The 17,912-nt window shown below is 37.0% G+C and overlaps 1 protein-coding gene across 7 annotated transcripts in view; it reads left to right on the top strand.

Annotated features, from left to right (window-relative positions):
* The window catches only part of YAF2 (YY1 associated factor 2), a 78,314-nt gene that overhangs the window by 32,312 nt on the left and 28,090 nt on the right, over positions 1–17,912 (top strand). Inside the window, exon 3 of one of the 7 annotated variants that reach the window (XM_032173725.2) lies at positions 6,165–6,264. The exons of 5 other annotated variants lie outside the window; for them this stretch is intronic. In XM_032173725.2, the coding sequence (XP_032029616.1) occupies positions 6,165–6,264 (100 nt within the window). Of the gene's footprint in view, positions 1–6,164; positions 6,265–6,291; positions 7,272–17,912 lie in introns of those variants that run through there. One more of the 7 variants, XM_032173726.2, reaches the window with a different exon arrangement.

Genomic DNA, 17,912 nt, shown 5'->3' with positions numbered 1-17,912 from the left:
TGCACTCCAGCCTGGGTGACAGAGCGAGACTCTGTCTCAAAAAAAAAAAAAAAGAAAAAAGAAAGAAAATAAGCAGCAGCAAGAAAAACAATGTCGTGATAAGTCAAAGCTGGTTATTTGCAGTTGATTCTGGAAATACCCAAGAAAAATAGATGAGACTGATAGTCAAATTTAAAAAAGAGGTATAAGTACAACTATAATGGTGATTTTTAAAATTATAAGAAATCACTAATAATTTATATAAATTTTAAAATGAATTTTATTTTCTAGTAATTTTTTTTTTCAAATTTGCCTATACAAGAAAAAGAAACCAAAAACCATTAAAGAAATTGAAGCTGTAATAAATCTCCCCGAGAGGAATAGGTGGTTTTTTTTTAATAACAACTTTATTGAGATATTCACATACCATATTATTTACCTGGTTAAAATGTACAATTCAGTAGGTTTTAGTATTTTTACAGAGTTGCCAAGAATTGCTATAGTCATTTTTAGAACATTTTCATCTCTCCTAACCCTCTATCCTTAGGCATCTACTAATCTTCCTCTTATTTCTATAGATTGGCCTGTTCTGGACAGTTCATAAAATGGAATTATAAATATGTGTTTTGGGAGGGATTGATTTCTTTCACTTAGCATGTTTTTAAGGTTTATCCACATTGTAGCATATGTCAGTACACTTCATTCTTTAATAATACATCATCGTTTGTGGATATACCACATTTTGTTTATTCATTTATCAGTTGATGGATGTTTGTATTGTTTTGCACTTTTTGGTTATTAGGAATAGTCTTCTGTGAACTATTATAGTCCTGTGTTGTTTCCAGGACTTCCCTCAGATGCTTAAGTCTCTGACATAAAAATGCCACAGTATTTGCGTATAACCTATGCACATTCTCCCATATGCATTACTTGATCTCTAGATTACTTGTAATATCTAATATAACCCAAGTGCTGTGTAAATAGTTGTTATACTGTATTGCTTAGAGAATAATGACAAGGGAAAAAAGTTTGTACATAGTATAGGCACAACTTTTCCCCCCAGATATTTTCAATCTGCAATTGGTTGAATCTATGGATGCAGAACCCATGGATATGGAGCGCTGACTATGTATACCTAGGAGTGAAATTGCTGGATCATGTGATACTCCGTGTTTAAACTTTTGGGGAACTGCAAGACTGTTTTCCAAAGTGGCTGCATCATTTTATTTTCCCACCAGCAGTGTACAAAGGTTCACACTTTTCTGTAATGTCACCAATGCTTTTCATTATCTGTCTTTTTAATTATTGCCTTTCTAGTTTGTGTGAAGTGGTGTCAGAAGGAATAGGTTTTTTTTTTGTTTGGTTGTTTTTTTTAGAGATGGGGTCTTGCCGTGCTGTTGAGGCTGTAGTGCAGTGCAGTGGCTATTCACAGGCGTGATCATAGTGTACTGCAGCTTCAAACTGGTCTCAAGCAATTCTCCCGCCTCAGCATCTCAAGTATGAAGGAATAGTTTTCATGGTCATATTTGTAATTATAATTTTAGATATGCTTTTGCGGAACAGCTAATCCCAATCTTATGCAGATTGACTCAGAGAACAGAAAAAGAGGGAAAGTTACCCTACCTGTTTATCAGGCAAGTTTAGCATTTAAATCTAGAATGGAAAGACCATACAAGAGAAAATATATTACATTCAGTCTTACTTATGAACACAGACATAAAAATTTTAATTGGGATAGGAGTTTAGGATAGTTCAATATTTGAAAATTGTATCAATTTATAAGAAAATTTAGGAAAAAATCTAGATAAATTTAGTAAAACTGTATGTTAAAACTCAATACCCATTAAAGTTTTAAAAAACCACTCTTACGCTATGAACAGAAATGAACTTTTTTTTCTTACAGTAAAGGCTACCTTTCAAATAGAAAGCATCATGCTTAATAGTGAAACTTCGGAAACATTCTCATTAAAGCCAAGTGTAAGACAGATATATCTCTATCAATACGCAAAAAGAAAGAAAATCCAAAAGGATTGGAAAGGAAGAGAAATGAGATGAGATGCTCCTTAGAAATGTTAAAAGAAATGAAAGTACTGTTCGTATTAATAAAATAATTCAACCTTGCTGGATACAAAGTCAGCATTCAAACTAGCAGTAGCCAATTAGAAAATAAAAAGTATCTCCTTTATATGAAATTCTATAAAGTACCCAACATTTTATTGAAGGACATAAAATTAGACATGAATAAAAGGCAGGATTTACTATATTTTTGGGTGGGAAGTTAAAATTTATTTAGTAATAAATATTACTGAAAAGTTACTTTGAGAATTGTATGTAGTTTCAGACACAAATCCCAGTAGGATTTTTTTTTGTGTGGAAAATGACCTTCCTGTGCAAAATTAAAGGTTCAAGAATAACCAAGATAGTTTTGGAAGAAGAAAAAGAATGAGGAGGAACTTGCTCTGTTGGATGTCAAGATGAATTTAAAAATTATGGTATTTAGCCCCGGGCGTGGTGGCTCATGCCTGTAATCTCAGCACTTTGAGAGGCGGAGGCGGGTGAATCACCTGAGGTCAGGAGTTCAAGACCAGCTTGGCCAACATGGTGAAACCCCATCTCTACTAAAAACAAAAATTAGCTGGGCATGGTGGCATGTGCCTGTAATCCCAGCTACTTGGGAGGCTGAGTTGGGAGAATCGCTTGAACCTGGGAAGCGGAGGTTGCAGTGAGCTGAGATCATGCCATTGCACTCCAACCTGGGAGACAAGAAAGACACTCTGTCTCAAAAAACAGAAATAAAAGTTACGCTATTTAGATTGAAATACTACATACAATGACAAAGAACAAACTGCTGTGCATAACATGGGATGAATCTCTCCCAGACTTAATGTTGAATGAAATTAGTGAGTCACAAGGATTACATATTGTATGATTTCATTTATAGGAAGCTCAAAAACAAGTAGAAATAATCTATAGTGATAGAGATGAGAATTGTGGTCATCTTGGAAGCATGGTACTGATTGGTAAGGCTCATGAGGGAGCCCCTGGAGCATGAGGAATGTTAATAGTTTGGCTTGAGCTGGATCACACACAGGAGTATATGTATTTAAAGCTCAAGCTGTACATTCAGTATTTGTATGCTTTATGTAAGTACCTCTGTTAAAAAATTATGGCACTTGAAGTATAGTATTAGTACAGGAAAAGACAAGCTAATAGAGAGTTCAGAAATGGATTCATACACATTTGGAACATTGGTGAAGGCTAGAAATGGCATTCCTTGGCAGTAGGGAGAGAAAAAGTAGACTGTCGAATTGGTTTTCTAGATGGGGGGAAAACTAGTTCTCTGCTTCAAGCAATACGTGAAAATAAATTCCAGTTGAATTAAATAATACATGTGAAAAACTATTTTTTAAAAAGAGGATAATATAGATGAGTATGCAACTTTAGGATGTGGAAGATCTTTAACAAGTCAGGAAAGTAAGAATGAACCATCAAGGTTAAAGACATCAAGGGTAAATGATTTTGTTGCCTCAAACAGAAAAACTTGAGTTTAATAAAAGACATCAGGCTGGGTGTGGTAACTCATACCTGTAATCCCAGCAATCTGGGGAGACCAAGGCAGGTGGTTCACTTGAGGTCAGGAGTGCAAGACCAGCCTGATCAACATGGTGAAACCCTGTCTCTACGAAAAATACAAAAATTAGACAGGCATGGTGGCACGTGCCTGTAGTCCCAGCTACTCAGAAACCTGAGGCACTAGAATTGCTTGAATCTAGGAGGCGGAGGTTGCAGTGAGCCAAGATTGTGTCACTGCCCTCCAGCCTGGGCTCAACAACAACAACAACAAAAAGACATTATAAACCAAACTAAAAAATATGCAGCATACCTAGGAGGAGACACACAAAATGTCTTTAATATTCGGTGGATTTGTGTCCAGACTATATAAAGATCAAAAGAATAAGGTGATACACATAAAATGAACAATGGATATAAAGGCAATTAGCAGCAGAGGAAATGGAATTGGAATGGCTAATGAACTGAAAAGATGCTTAGTCTCATTCGTAGGGAAGTGCAGTTGAAAACGTATGAGCTATCAGTTTTCACCCATTAGATTGCAAAGCTTAGGATGGGATGTTACTCATACAGTTGAAAATGTGCATACTCTATTATCTAGCAGTTGATTACTATTCAAGGTATTAGTCTAGAGAAACTTGAACAGTTGCCCAAGGAGGAATGTACATGGATATTCATTTGGAAAAAATAATCTAAATGCCTGTCAGTAGGAAAGCATGGATAAATAAGATATAGAATAGTTATACAATGGAGAATTACCTAGATCTATATTTAGGCTGTTATCATTAATTAGTATTTATTTCAACTTAAGAAACACCTTGTACTTTCTATGTCCAGGTTCTGTATTGTTTTAAGCCCTTTATGAATCTTAACTGTTGTAATCCTCATGAAAAGTCAGAAAGAGGTACTATCATTATCTTCATTTTGCATATGAGAATACTGAAATATAGAGGGGTGAATAACATACTCACTCTCATAGCTGGTAAATAGCAGAGCCAAGATTTGAAGTTAGGATTTGAACCTAAGTTGTCTGGCTTCAGAGTCCACTATACCATGCTACCTTTTGATGTGTATGAATATGGAGATACCTCATAAATGTAAGGAAAAGTTCATTTCAGAATGATGTGTACAATGTGATCTCATTTACCCACGCTTATGATAGTGGTTGCCTCTGGATGTCATTGCAAGGTGAGGGAGATACACTGATGGTGGTGAAAGGAAACTAGCTTTATGGAACTGCACGCTTTTCCTTAAAGGAGATGTATATTACTTTATAGCTTTTAAAATACTTATATGAATATAGGTATGTGCTTATTTTTGCAAAAAGAAACACTGGAAAGATTGACCTTTGTTGTTTTAATCTTCTTTTATTCTTGATACTGGTTTATAGTAGAAAAAGAGATTGGCTTGGTTCTGATGTAGTGGAGCAGCAGATAAGCACTAGGTGCTAGGGATAGGAAGGTGAATAGTTTTCAGCCTCTCTCATTAAGGAGTTCAGCTTTACAGAGAAAGAGATAAGGAAAATAATTTTGATTCAGTTGATACATGCAAATCTGTTTTCTTCCTTGTTTCTCTATCCTTGTCACTTTCCCTCCAAATACAAATAGGAGAAGGAGGAAATGTCTTGATTTGGAGCACGGGTAACAGGTAGTGAAATACTGCTGAAGATCCCACTTCTATTCTTTTACGAAACTACCGGAGTGTAAACTCTGTAATGGTCAGATATTGTAGCTTCTTCACCATTTTATCTCCAAAATTTAGTGTAATGCCTTTTGCTTAGTAAACTCCCAGAGATGTTTGAATGGATAACTGATGCACTTTCAGCTGTCACTCTCAAGTTAAAGCATCTTAACCCAAAAGTTCTCCTTAAACTATTTGAGATGTCTTCCATTGATTCCATTGGTTGTCAGGCACTAAGGTAATTTGACTGAGAACACTATATAACCTTGAATTGTTATGTGCCAAAGAACTCTGACTTGAGTAATAATGTTTTAATCTTTGGGAAATGTTGGGTCCCAAAAATCTATTTTATTTTTAACTGTGCTGAGTCTAATACTTTTTTTTAAGCTAATAGTCTTTTAATATTAGTACAGTTGGTTTTCTCAGTCAGTATTACTGTATTCTGTGTCTTTGAGTTAGTGCTAGCTTGTAAAACTGTTATGTTCCGTATTTTGAAATTCTTAATTCCCTAAAACCACATTTTCTTCAAGTTTCCTGATAGGACCATAGACTGTTTCTGAATGGTATTAGTGTTTATAATATGAGAATTCCAGTGCCTTTTGAAATCTGTTATGGTATTGCATAAAAAATAATGGTACTATTTCATTTCATCCTAATGAGAAAGGTGTGTGGATTTTTTGGTGGTAAATTGGAGTCTGTGTATGTGTGATCCTCCCAACAGAGTGAATTTAAATATCTAAAGATTACTGAGAAAGGATAAAGTTGAATAAATCATAGTGAATAATGTTTATGTCACTTTTTAAAGTTTTAACACTTGTAGTTGAGTAAATCCTGAAACAAAGTATATTATTATGTTTGATGGATTTAAACTATTGGTCAAATCCTGTTCCATGTGTACATAGTGTTTCTTTCTTACTCTGTAACCCTTTTGCCAGAGATAACAGGAAGAGAGCCTGGTTACCATTTGGTGGAACAATCCTGCTGGCTCAAGCCTCTGCCTAGAAATTTGGGTCATTCTCTTTTTTGGACAGTCTGGTAAGCTGTCACTGTTTTTCACCTTAAAATCATCTTATTGAAGATGTACCCAAGAGGAAATTAATACCAAAGGAACAAACAATATTAAATTCAATGAAAATGTTAAAATAGTCATATGAAATTAAACATAGCTGATTTAGAATTGCACTGTAAAGTCTTTTTTTCATATGAAGTATTCAAAATCAGGGTATATTTTACATTTACAGCACATCTTAACTTGAACTGGCCACATTTTAAGTGCTCAGTACCCACATGTAGTTCCTGTATTGAACAGCACAGACTTAGAGCATTTGAGAAAACTTTGGTGTTACGTAATTCTGCTGTTACTCCTCAATAAAGGTGCCTCAGCTGTCTTTTCTTCTTTTATTGCTTCACCTGTTCCTGAGCGCTTTTCTTAACTATTAATCAATTGTAGTCTGAAACCCCACTATCCATTTCTGAATTTTACAGAGCATTTAGGGCTTTCCATAAGTGTTCCCTGATACCTAGATCTACTTAATTTCTTTGGATAAAATGTGATGTTTCATTCTGATAAATTTTTCTTTTGTTTTGAAACAGGGTCTCGCTCTATTGCCCAGGCTGGAGTACAGTGGTGCGATCTCAGCTCACTGCAACCTGTGCTTCTTGGGCTCCAGCAATTCTTGCACCTCAGCCTCCCAAGTAGCTGGGATTACAGGCATGAGCCATCAACACTTGGCTAATTTAGACAGAGTTTCACCATGTTGCTCAGGCTGGTCTCAAACTCCTGAGCTCAAAGTGATCCACCTGCCTCAGCCTTCCAAAGTGCTGGGATTATAGGCATGAGCCACTGTGCCTGGCTTCATTCTAAGTTTGTAATCAGAATATCAGCTCTGATAAAAAGCAGACCCTCTATGAGGGCTAGAGTAGGTAGGATCATAATTATCATCATCTCCCTAAGGAAAGGTCACTAACTTCTCCTTTTGTGCTTTAAAGTCATTACTCTGAACCAGAAGGATTCCTTACACGATGACTTATTTTTTTATAAGGTGAGGCCCAACATTTCACTCTGTGGGGATTGGATATGCTTTCCCTAGATACTAATTGCTTAGAGGTTTTCAAATTAACTGATTTTTTTTTAACTTTTTTTCCTAGTAGATACTATTTGAGAGTGAACATATTGCAAAGTAGAACCATATCTAGTTTGGTATACCAAGGTATAGCATATGTGACTTAATATTTTGATAGTCTGTTGCTTTCATCTGTCCTAGATGAGGGACAGTTTAGAAGATTATTTTCAGTAAATGAGTTTATAACTTCTAATACTAGTTATCCATGTATCCCAATAGCAGCCGAATTTTCTATAATTTATTTCAAATCCTCTCAGACTTTACTCTTGTAAGGTAAGATTAATTGGAGTCTGATTATATAAACGTTAAGATTGTGAGGTTTTTGGGGTTACATGTTTCCTTATGTTGATTATTGTTTAATTTCTATACCCATTCTAAGTGTCTAGTTTTTCTCAGCCCACCTCTTTGTTACACCACCTCTGTTCCAGCAAAATCTCACATGCAATTTTAGTTCTTCCCAACCCTGTTATCCAGGCATACATATTATTATTGGGCATTTCCCTTCATAGTTAGTGCAGCTTTTAGCTGTTACTTACCCCTGAGAAGATAGTGTGGAATTAGCAGTGGCAGGATATGGAATTAGCAATAAAGTTCCTGGCTTGGAGTTGAAGTGAAGCAAAGAATATTCTTCTTATTCTCCCATCCACTGTGATCACACATTCTATTTAACTTCATTGCCCCTAGCTAGATGAAAGCTGATAGCTGCTAATTGTGGTCACGGGGGTGTTGGACAAATTTTTGAGTTAGAGGAGGGTTCATAGCCAAAGGAAGAACACCAGTCAGTCTAGAAAGAATACTGGGCAGCATGTGGCAGCAGTGACTGCTAACAAGCTAACAACTTGCTAAACAGCAGGCTGGGGTTAGAGCAAAGGAGCACTGTAATAATTTTCTTACTTGTGTTTTCTGCACTCTAGTTTGTTCTATCTGTTGTCATGACACTAATTTTTGAAAAAATTCCCCTTTTAAGCTCATCACTAAATATTTACTGAGGACAATGAAATGTGAGGTACTTTCTGAGAAGTGAACAAAACAGACACTGCCTTCTCAAGTGGTGGTTACTTGATACCATCTTCAAATCTTTAGTAACTCTCCATTCCTGTTTAAATCTTCACTGCCTTGAGGTCCAAGTCAGACTCATCAGCTTTGTCTTTGAGCTTCAGCAGGGTCAAATGACTGGTGGTATCGGTTTGCTCATAGTCTTGTTTTGTTTAGACCCTTCAGTGTTGGCCTGCACCATGTTTCAAAGAAACTTAATGGCTATCATTAAAAAATCAAGAGCTTTCACTTGGAATTTTGTATTTCCAACTTCTTTTTTAAAAAGAAAGATGTAGCAACACTTTGTTCATTGCAAGTTTGCACCATTTAGTTGGGGCTTTTGCTTTCCACAGTCCTTGTTGCCTCTTGGGTTTTTCTTACCCCTGGTCCTCTTTATTCCTTTTTATTACTTATTTAGTCTCTGTAGATAATTCAACTTGCAACCCTTGTTTTAGATAATCTGGTCCCTCACTACTATAAACTTTATTTATTTTCTTTATTATGAAACTTCTGGTATAGCCAAAGAGACATCCTCTTTAACATGGTCCACACTCCTTAACATGGCTTGCAAATCGTTTCACGTACTGGTTCCTGTTTATTTCTTCAGCCTTACCTCTTTCCATTCACCTGTATAAAGTCATGTCCCAGCCATATTTGCCACCCGCTTATAGGTGGTGTGCTCTGCTCTTTCTGGCCTTTACACACACTCTAATCTCTGGATGCTGTTTTGCCTGTCTTCCCGTTCTTTTTTTTTTCTTTTTTTTCAGACGGAGTCTTGCTCTGTCACCCAGGCTGGAGTGCAGTAGCGCGATCTCGGCTCACCTTACTGCAACCGCCACCTCCTGGGCTCAAGCAATTCTTCTGCTTCAGCCTCCCGAGTAGCTGGGATTACAGGCATGTGCCACCACACCCTGCTAATTTTTGTGTTGTTAGTAGAGATGAGGTTTCACCATGTTGGCCAGGCTGGTCTCCAACTCCTGACCTCAGGTGATCCACCCACCTTGGCCTCCCAAAGTGCTGGGATTACAGGTATGAGCCACCGTGCCTGGCCTGTCCTCCCATTCTCTGTCTCTGCCCCCGCAACCCCTGCCTTCCACTCTTCCCCACCACCAGTTTAGTTAATTTCTATTCATTTCAATTCTTAATTTAGGTGTTATATCCTTCAGAAAGCCTTCTGTGCTCTCGTAGGATCTGCTTAGGTACCCATCCTCTGTATTTCCATAACTGCCTGAACTTAACCCAGTCTCAACACACCATGACTGGTTTGATGGTCTATTCTCTACAGTGTTCTGTAGCCTTTTTGAGGGCAGAACTGTGTCTTCACCTTTGATTTCTAATGCCCATCATAAAATAGGTACATTGTAAATATTTATTGAATGGATGACTCATTTCTCTAAGCTCTTTTAATAATCATTAATTCTGAGCCTATGTGGTTTCTATTGCACGGAATATTGTTTTCATCCTTTCAACTCTTGTTCATCCTCTAAGCTTGTACTAGGGGACTAACCCTAACAAGATACTTTTTTCCCTGGCCTGTTTCAGTATCTACTTACCTTTTCCTTCTTTAAATTCTGGTAATACTTTCTAGAAATCTTGTTTTAGTATTTGGCATTTGTTTCCTGTATGTTACTTTAAATTGAAGTTATATTTAATGCCACAATTTCATTCTTAAGATACTAAAATTTGTCAGTAACCTGTGCTTTATGTGATAGTATATTGCCAGCTAAAATAATATATCCATTGATTAGATCGATTCATGAGTCAAACCTTTATTACTTTCTTGGATATTGTTCCTCATTTACAGAGAACTTGGACATCTAGCCAGGAGTTTTTCTCTCTCTCTAGATTTCTTTATCCATTTTGGACTTTTCCCATAATAGTACTTAGTGGATGTACTTTAATTGCTTGTGTATTTTTCTGTTTCTCACGCTGAACTGTAAGGGCTGAAACCGTATCTATCATATTAAAACTACCTGTTGGTATAATATTTTAACTAATATTGGAGTTTAGAAGATCTTGATGTTCAATGTATACATGTTTGATGTATGTCTATAAAGTGTTTTCAATAAGCTAGGCATGATCATCTCATTTATTTACACGTGAACTATTAGGGAGATACACAGCTTCATTTGTGTGTCTTCTGGACATCTCAAACTTAGCAAAATTGAACTTATGTATGTTTGCATGTTTTTACTGGAATGTATATTTCATGAGGGGATATTTCCGTATACCTGTAACGTAGGGCCTGGACCATAGGTAGTATTTAGTAAATGTTTATTAAGTGAGTGAGTAACTGTACAACACCAAAAAATTTTTATGTTACTGATGTAGAATATTATAGGACATAGTTAGATATGTAAGAATAGCTTAGATTTATTTATTGTGCAGTGGCACAATCTCAGCTCACTGAAACCTCTGCTTCCTGATTTCAGGTGATTCTCCTGCCTGCACCTCCTGAGTAGCTGGGAATACAGGCGCTTGCCACCACACCTGGCTGATTTTTGTATTTTTAGTAGAGACGGGTTTTCACCGTGTTGGCCAGACTGGTCTCGAACTCCCGACCTCAGGTGATCTGCCTGTCTCAGCCTCCCGAACTGTTAGGATTACAGGCGTGAGCCACCCTGCCTGGCCGGCTTAGATTTATTTTACTTCACAACTTGTATCATAGAGCTTGCAGGGCTGGAAGTTGCTCTGGGTGAGTGAGTGAGTAGTGAATGAATGTGAAGGAAGGCCTAGGAAATTACTGTATGCCACTGTAGATTTTATAAACACTCTACACTTAGGCTACACTAAATTTATTTTTAAAATTTTATTTCTTCAGCAATAAATTAACCTTAGCTTAATGTAATGTTTTTACTTTATAAGCTTATTATTAATTTTTTTAATGTTTTCACTCTTTTACAGTGACACTTAGCTTAAAATGCAAACTCATTATACAACAGTACAAAAATACAGGTATTTTCTTTCTTTATATCCTTATTCTGTGTGCTTTCTCCATTCAAAAAATTTTTTACTTTATTACTTTTTAAACTGTTTGTTAAAAATGAAGACACAGACACATACATTAGCCTAGGCATACAGTCAGGATCATAAATATCACTGTCTTCTTCCTCTGCCTTGTCCCACTGGAAGGTCTTCAGGAGTAATAACATGCATGGAACCGTCATCTGCTGTGATAACAATGGCTGGTCAGATGTGGTGACTCATGCCTGTAATCCCAGCATTTTGGGAGGCCGATGCAGGCAGATCACTTGAGCCCAGGAGCTGGAAACCAGCCTGGGCAACAGGGCAAAACCCTGTCTCTACAAAAATACAAAAGAATTAACTGAGTGTTCATGCATCTGTAGTCCTAGCTACTCAGGAGGCTGAGGTGGGAGGATCACTTGAGCCCAGGAGGTCAAGGCAGCTGCAGTGAACAATGATCACACCATTGGATTCTAGCCTGAGTGACAGAGTGAGATCCTGTCTCAACAAAAACCAAAAACAACAATTCCTTCAGAAATACCTCCTGAGGGCCTGCCTGAGGTTGTTTAAAGTTATAAATACAAGGAATACACTCTGAAATAGCAATAAAAATATAGTAAATACATAAACTAGTAACAGTCATTTATTATCATTGTTAAGTTTTATGGACTATACATAATTGCATGTGCTATTTTCTTTTTTGAGAGGGAGTCTCATTCACTCTGTCGCCTAGGCTGGGGTGCAGCAGCGCAATCTCGGTTCACTGCAGCCTCCGCCTCCCCAGTTCAAGTGATTCTCCTGCCTCAGCCTCCCGAGTAGGTGGGATTACAGGCATGCACCACCACACCTGGCTAATTTTTGTATTTTTAGGAGAGGCAGGGTTTCGCCATGTTGGCCAGGCTGATCTCAAACTCCTGGCCTCAAGTGATCTGCCCCCCTCGGCCACCCAAAGTGCTGGGATTACAGGTGTGAGCCACTGTGCCCGGCTGGTATGTGCTATACTTTTATATGACAGGCAGCACAGTAGGTTTGTTTATATCAGCATCACTGCAAACACGAGTACTATGTGATGTTATGACAGCTACTTCACTAGGTGATAAGTATTTGTCAGCTTCATTATCTTAGGGAACCAGTGTCACATACGTGGTTTGTTGTTGACCAAAATGTTGTTATGTGACGTGTGACTATATGTTTAAAAGTAACTTTGCAAAGAACTAGAAGTAAACTATGTAACTCCAAAATTGGGTAGGGGAAGAGGAAAACTGATTGTACTACCATGACCAAAATCTTTAAATCCATTCACTTCTATCTCTACCATTTGTCAGCTACCCTAAGCCACCATCTCTTTTCTGGGCTACTCTAATAGTGTACTACTTAGTCTCTCCAATTCCATATGTGTTTTAAAAATTAAAATATAATGGAAGTCACTTACATCCTTAAAAGTATTTCAAGGTACTTATTGTACCTAGAATAAAATCCAGGTCGTGTTGTTTTGTTTTATTTTGTTTGAGACAGGGTCTCACTGTGTTGCCCAGGCTAGAGCACAGTGGCATGATCACAGCTCACTGCAGCCTTGACCTCCCAGGGTCAAGTGATCCTATCACCTCAGCCTGCTGAGTAGGTGGGTCCACAGGTGTGTGCCACCATGCCCAACTAATTTTTGTGTGTGTGTGTGGAGATGAGGTCTTGCTGTGTTGCCCAGGCTGGTCTTGATCTCCTGGGCTCAGGAGATCCTCCTGCCTCAGCTTCCCAAACTGTTGGGATTACAGGCATGTGCCATGACGCTCAGCCAAAATCTAGGTTCTTTAACATGGCTCATAAAGCCCTTCTTGACCTGGTCTGCCTGTCTCTCAAGTTTTATCTCATGTAATTTTCCCCCTTATTCAATATTCTCCAGCCTTACTTTCTTTCAGTTTCTATAACACTCTTTGTATTATTTAAATCTAATTGTATCTTTTTTTTTTTTTGAGATGGAGTCTTGCTCTGTTTCCCAGGCTGGAGTGCAGAGGCACGATCTTGGCTCATTGCAGCCTCCTCCTCCTCCTGGGTTCAAGTGAGCACGTCTGGCTAATTTTTGTATTTTTAGTAGAGACAGGGTTTCACCATGTTGGCCAGGCTGGTCTTGAACACTCCTGACCTCAAGTGATCCTCCCACCTTGGCCTCCCAAACTGCTGGGATTACAGGCATGAGCCACCGTGCGTGGCCAAATCTTTCTTGATTCTTATTCACCCCCACTCCTGTTAAAACCTCTCATGGTATTGGGTAGGGTGGGGAAAAATGAACACCACAGTTTGTAATTATATATATGTAGCTAATTTTTTTGTTACCATTGTATTCCTAACACTAAGCATGATGCTTGGCACATAGTAGGTGCTCAGTGTAAAATAAGTGTATAGCACAAGAAGGAAAACAAGCAAAAATTCAGAGAAAACATGAAAACAAGACCAAACATGATTTTTTTAAAAATTTTATTATTATTATACTTTAAGTTTTAGGGTACATGTGCACAACGTACAGGGTTGTTACATATGTATACATGTGCCATGTTGGTGTGCTGCACCCATTAACTCATCATTTAGCATTAGGTATATCTCCTAATGCTTTCCCTCCCCCCACCCCAAACAGTCCCTGGTGTGTGATGTTCCCCTTCCTGTGTCCATGTGTTCTCATTCAAACATGCTTGTTAAAAGTATAAAGGCCCCATGATACAGCGTAGCTATTAAGCAAGATTTACATTAGATCTAAATACAAAGCCAACCTATACACTTAGTGTTTAGAAACACACTAGAACAAAATTACTAGGGGGATTGGAAATAAATGGATGGTCAAAACAAGATACTAGGCAAATATAAGCAAAAAAAAAATCAGTGGATTCGTATTATTAGAAAAAGTTGAATTAAAAGCAGTAGACATCAGGTGAGAAAAAGAAACAGTGATAATCTAGGGTGTAATTTCTAATATAAAGAGAGCCACAGATCTTTACTTTTTAAAGATGAAGCACAAAAGTATTTAGAGTGAAAACTATTAATTCAGGGAAGAAGAGAGAGATACTAATGGGAGTACTTTAAACATTAACAGCAATGGTAGACTTTAAAAACATTTTTCAGTCTTTGCTGCATCAAAGAGATAAAGAAATATGATATAAAGAATCTGAGTCATATAATTTGCCTGTCTGATTTATAAGGCTGATGTAATAAATATATCATTCTGTTATTGTAAAGAGAAAAAAATACTTTTAAAATTCCCCTCAGAACATTTTTAAAAATAGGTTATATTTTTAAACATTTTTAAGTAGGTTACATTGTATTATAAGGAAAGCTGAAAAATAAAAAGTAGAAATATTATTAACCACATACTCTACAATGAAATTTTAGGTTAATAACAAAAGGGAGAGCCAGAAACCAAACCTTTCCAAATCCCAAAACAAAAACCTCAATTACTTGAATTTAAAAATGTAAAATTATTGTCCCTGAAAAAAGAAAAAACTTAAGTCAAAGGTCTAAAGATACTGCAAACTGGCAACTGTAGTAGAAAATAATTACAATAAAAATGAAAGACATGAATAACATACAGGATACAAATAACATTGTTTCTAAGAATTTCATTACTAGAAAATGAAAACAAACACTCAACGAAAGAATTTAATACAAGAATAACAAAATAAACCTAAGGAAAGCTGGAAAAAGTAATTGGTGAAGATAAGGAATAGTAAATAATGGATTAGAAAACAGAAAAAATAGTTAAGTAAAACAGAACTTGTCCTTTAAAAGTAAGACTAGCTAGCAATCTTTTTTTTAACAAAGGGAGAAAGTGCAAAAAGCAAAACTAGGATTATGAAAAAGAAGTAACTATAGATATAAACAGTATTAACAATTATTTTTTATTTTATTATTTATTTTTTTGAGAAGTTGCACTCACTCTGTTGCCCAGGGTGGAGTGCCATGGTGCTGTTACAGCTCACTGCAGCTTCTGCTTCCCAGGCTCAAGAGATCATCCTTCCTTAACTTCCAAACTAGCTAGGACTACAGGCTCATGCCACCATGCCCAGCTCATTTCTAAAATTTTTTGTAGAGATGTGGTCTTGCTGTGTTGTCCAGGCTGGAATCAAACTCCTGGCTTCAAGTAATCCTTTGGCCTCAGCCTCTCAAAGTGCTAAGATTACAGGCGTAAGCCACCACATCCAGCAAAAACAATCTTAAATGACAAAAGTAAATTGTTATGGCATTGTATAATGTATTAAAATAGCATATTTTGATTACAATTTGTGTTAAACCCTTTCAGAATTAAATGTAGCTGCTTTTATTATTTAGAAAGTATATGCTGTAGTGAATACATACACTATTGACCTGTTTTCTTGTGCTGATCATTTTTATGTGAATTATTAACAAAATGTGCTTATCTTAGAGTAATTTTCTTCTGATACATGTTATCTGTAGCATACACCATCAACTGGTACTTATGAAACCCCATCTAATATTCGTATTAACCTAAGAAACAATCAGAAAGGTAAAATTTCCTAAGATTTTGTATTTGCTGCAAAAAAGGCGTATACTATATGTTTAATCTATAATGTATGTATCATAAACATCAGATACTATAGACAATATATGTGTGTGTACCTATGCACAGTCACATATGCATATACACAAGTCTAACTGGCAAACTTTCACATTTCTGCTACTGTGCGTCATCATGCTCTCAGACCCCTAATGGTTCTCCTTGCTTCCAGTCTGTCGCTGATGCCTTTGCATTGTCATCGTTGTGGATTTGAAAATGGATTCAGTGTTTTAAACCTTTAATTATAGTACATTTCAAATATCTGCAAAAACAGAATAGCATTAAAAAAATCCTAATAAAGATTGAACTTGTAATAGGTAACGGCCTGTTCTTTCTGATTCAAATCCCAGGCTCTAGACCAGTTACTCTATCAATGAGAATTCTCCATATCCTGCCTCTAACTTGCCTTTCCAGCTTATCTCTTGTTATAACCTCAGTATGCAGTTGTAGTTGATTATTTCCTAGTAGGTTTTCTGAAAAAGATTTGGAAATTTTATACATCTTCTTGAGATTGTGACTTTGCTCATAATGCTCTCTCTACCTTAATTGCCCTGCTTTTCGGCTCCATCTGTTGAAATTCTACACACACTCTAGGCTTAGTTGAAAAGTCATCTCTACAGGAAGGCTTTCCTGACACATTTCCACTCTGACTCACCCAGTTGTAGGTATAGTCTCAGCGTTACCTACCTCTTGTATTTATTCAACAAATACTTGAAAGTATACTACGTTCTGAGTCATTACTGGATTCATCATGTCTCTTTCCCCTACTAAATTAAGACTCCATGATGAGATAAGAGCCATCTATCTTCATCTTTTAGTCTCCTCTTACATTTAGCACAGTGCCTTGCATGTAATAGAAGCTTTGAAGTGAATAGTGTCTCAACAGTGAACTTTTGGTTTTTTTTTGTAAATAGGTTATTACATAATAAAATTGTACATGTGAATACTTAGAACGTATTTTAAATTAAAGAAAACATTTCTGACTGGGCACTGTGGCTCACACCTATAATCCCAGCACTTTGGGAGAAATAGGTAGGTGGATCTACATGTGGCCAGGAGTTCAAGACTAGCCTGGCAAACATGGCGAAACCCTGTCTCTACTAAAAATACAAAAATTAGTGGGCATGGTGGTGCATGCCTGTAATCCCAGCTACTCAGGAGGCTGAGGTGTGAGAATTGCTTGAGCCGGAGAGGCGGAGGTTGCAGTGAGCCAAGATTGTACCACTGCGCTCCAGCCTGGGTGACAGAGTGAGACTCTGTCTCAAAAAAAAAAAAGCAAAATATATATATTTCAAAGTTTAGACCATATAGCTAAGGACAAAGAAGATAATTAAATGATCTTAGAAACCAAGAAATAATGACAGACTAAAATATTTTTGAATACATTGATTTATTCTATTCATTTGATTAGCTCTATTCCCATTCCTCTCCCTTTTTCTCTCTTCTGTATTCCTCTTTCTCACACCAGAAACCACTGTCTTTTCACATGTTTTTGGTAAACAGATTTATTACCTATTTTTGTGGGACAAACTACTCCAAAACATTTATTTTCTCACAGTTCCTGTGAGTCAGGAATTTGGGAGCAGCTTAGCTGGATGGTTCTGGCTCTGAGTTTCTCCTGAGGGTGCAACTAAGATAACAGCTGAAGCTGCAGTTACCTGAAGGCTTGACTCAGCTGGAACATTTTCTTCCAAGACGGCTCATAGGGCTACTTGAGTGTCCCCATGACGTAAGAGCTGGCTTCCCCCAGAGTGAAGATCCAGGAGTAAACAGGATGGAAGTCACAGTGTCTTTTATGACTTAGCCCCAGAAATCCCACTTTGTAATTTCTGCAGTGTCCTGGTTATACAAGTCAGCCATATTCAGTGTGGGAAGGCCAAAGGCATGAATGCAAGAGATGTGAGCCTCAAAGAATAAGAACGAATAGTTATTATTTATTAATACTTATTTGTAAGACAATGTGTTAAGGTATTTTCATGCTATATATATTTTACTCCTCAGAA

Source organism: Hylobates moloch, unplaced genomic scaffold, assembly GCF_009828535.3.
Source record: "Hylobates moloch isolate HMO894 unplaced genomic scaffold, HMol_V3 SCAFFOLD_13, whole genome shotgun sequence".
Taxonomy (NCBI): Eukaryota; Metazoa; Chordata; class Mammalia; order Primates; family Hylobatidae; genus Hylobates; species Hylobates moloch.
This window is presented reverse-complemented; position numbering and strand designations above follow the sequence as displayed.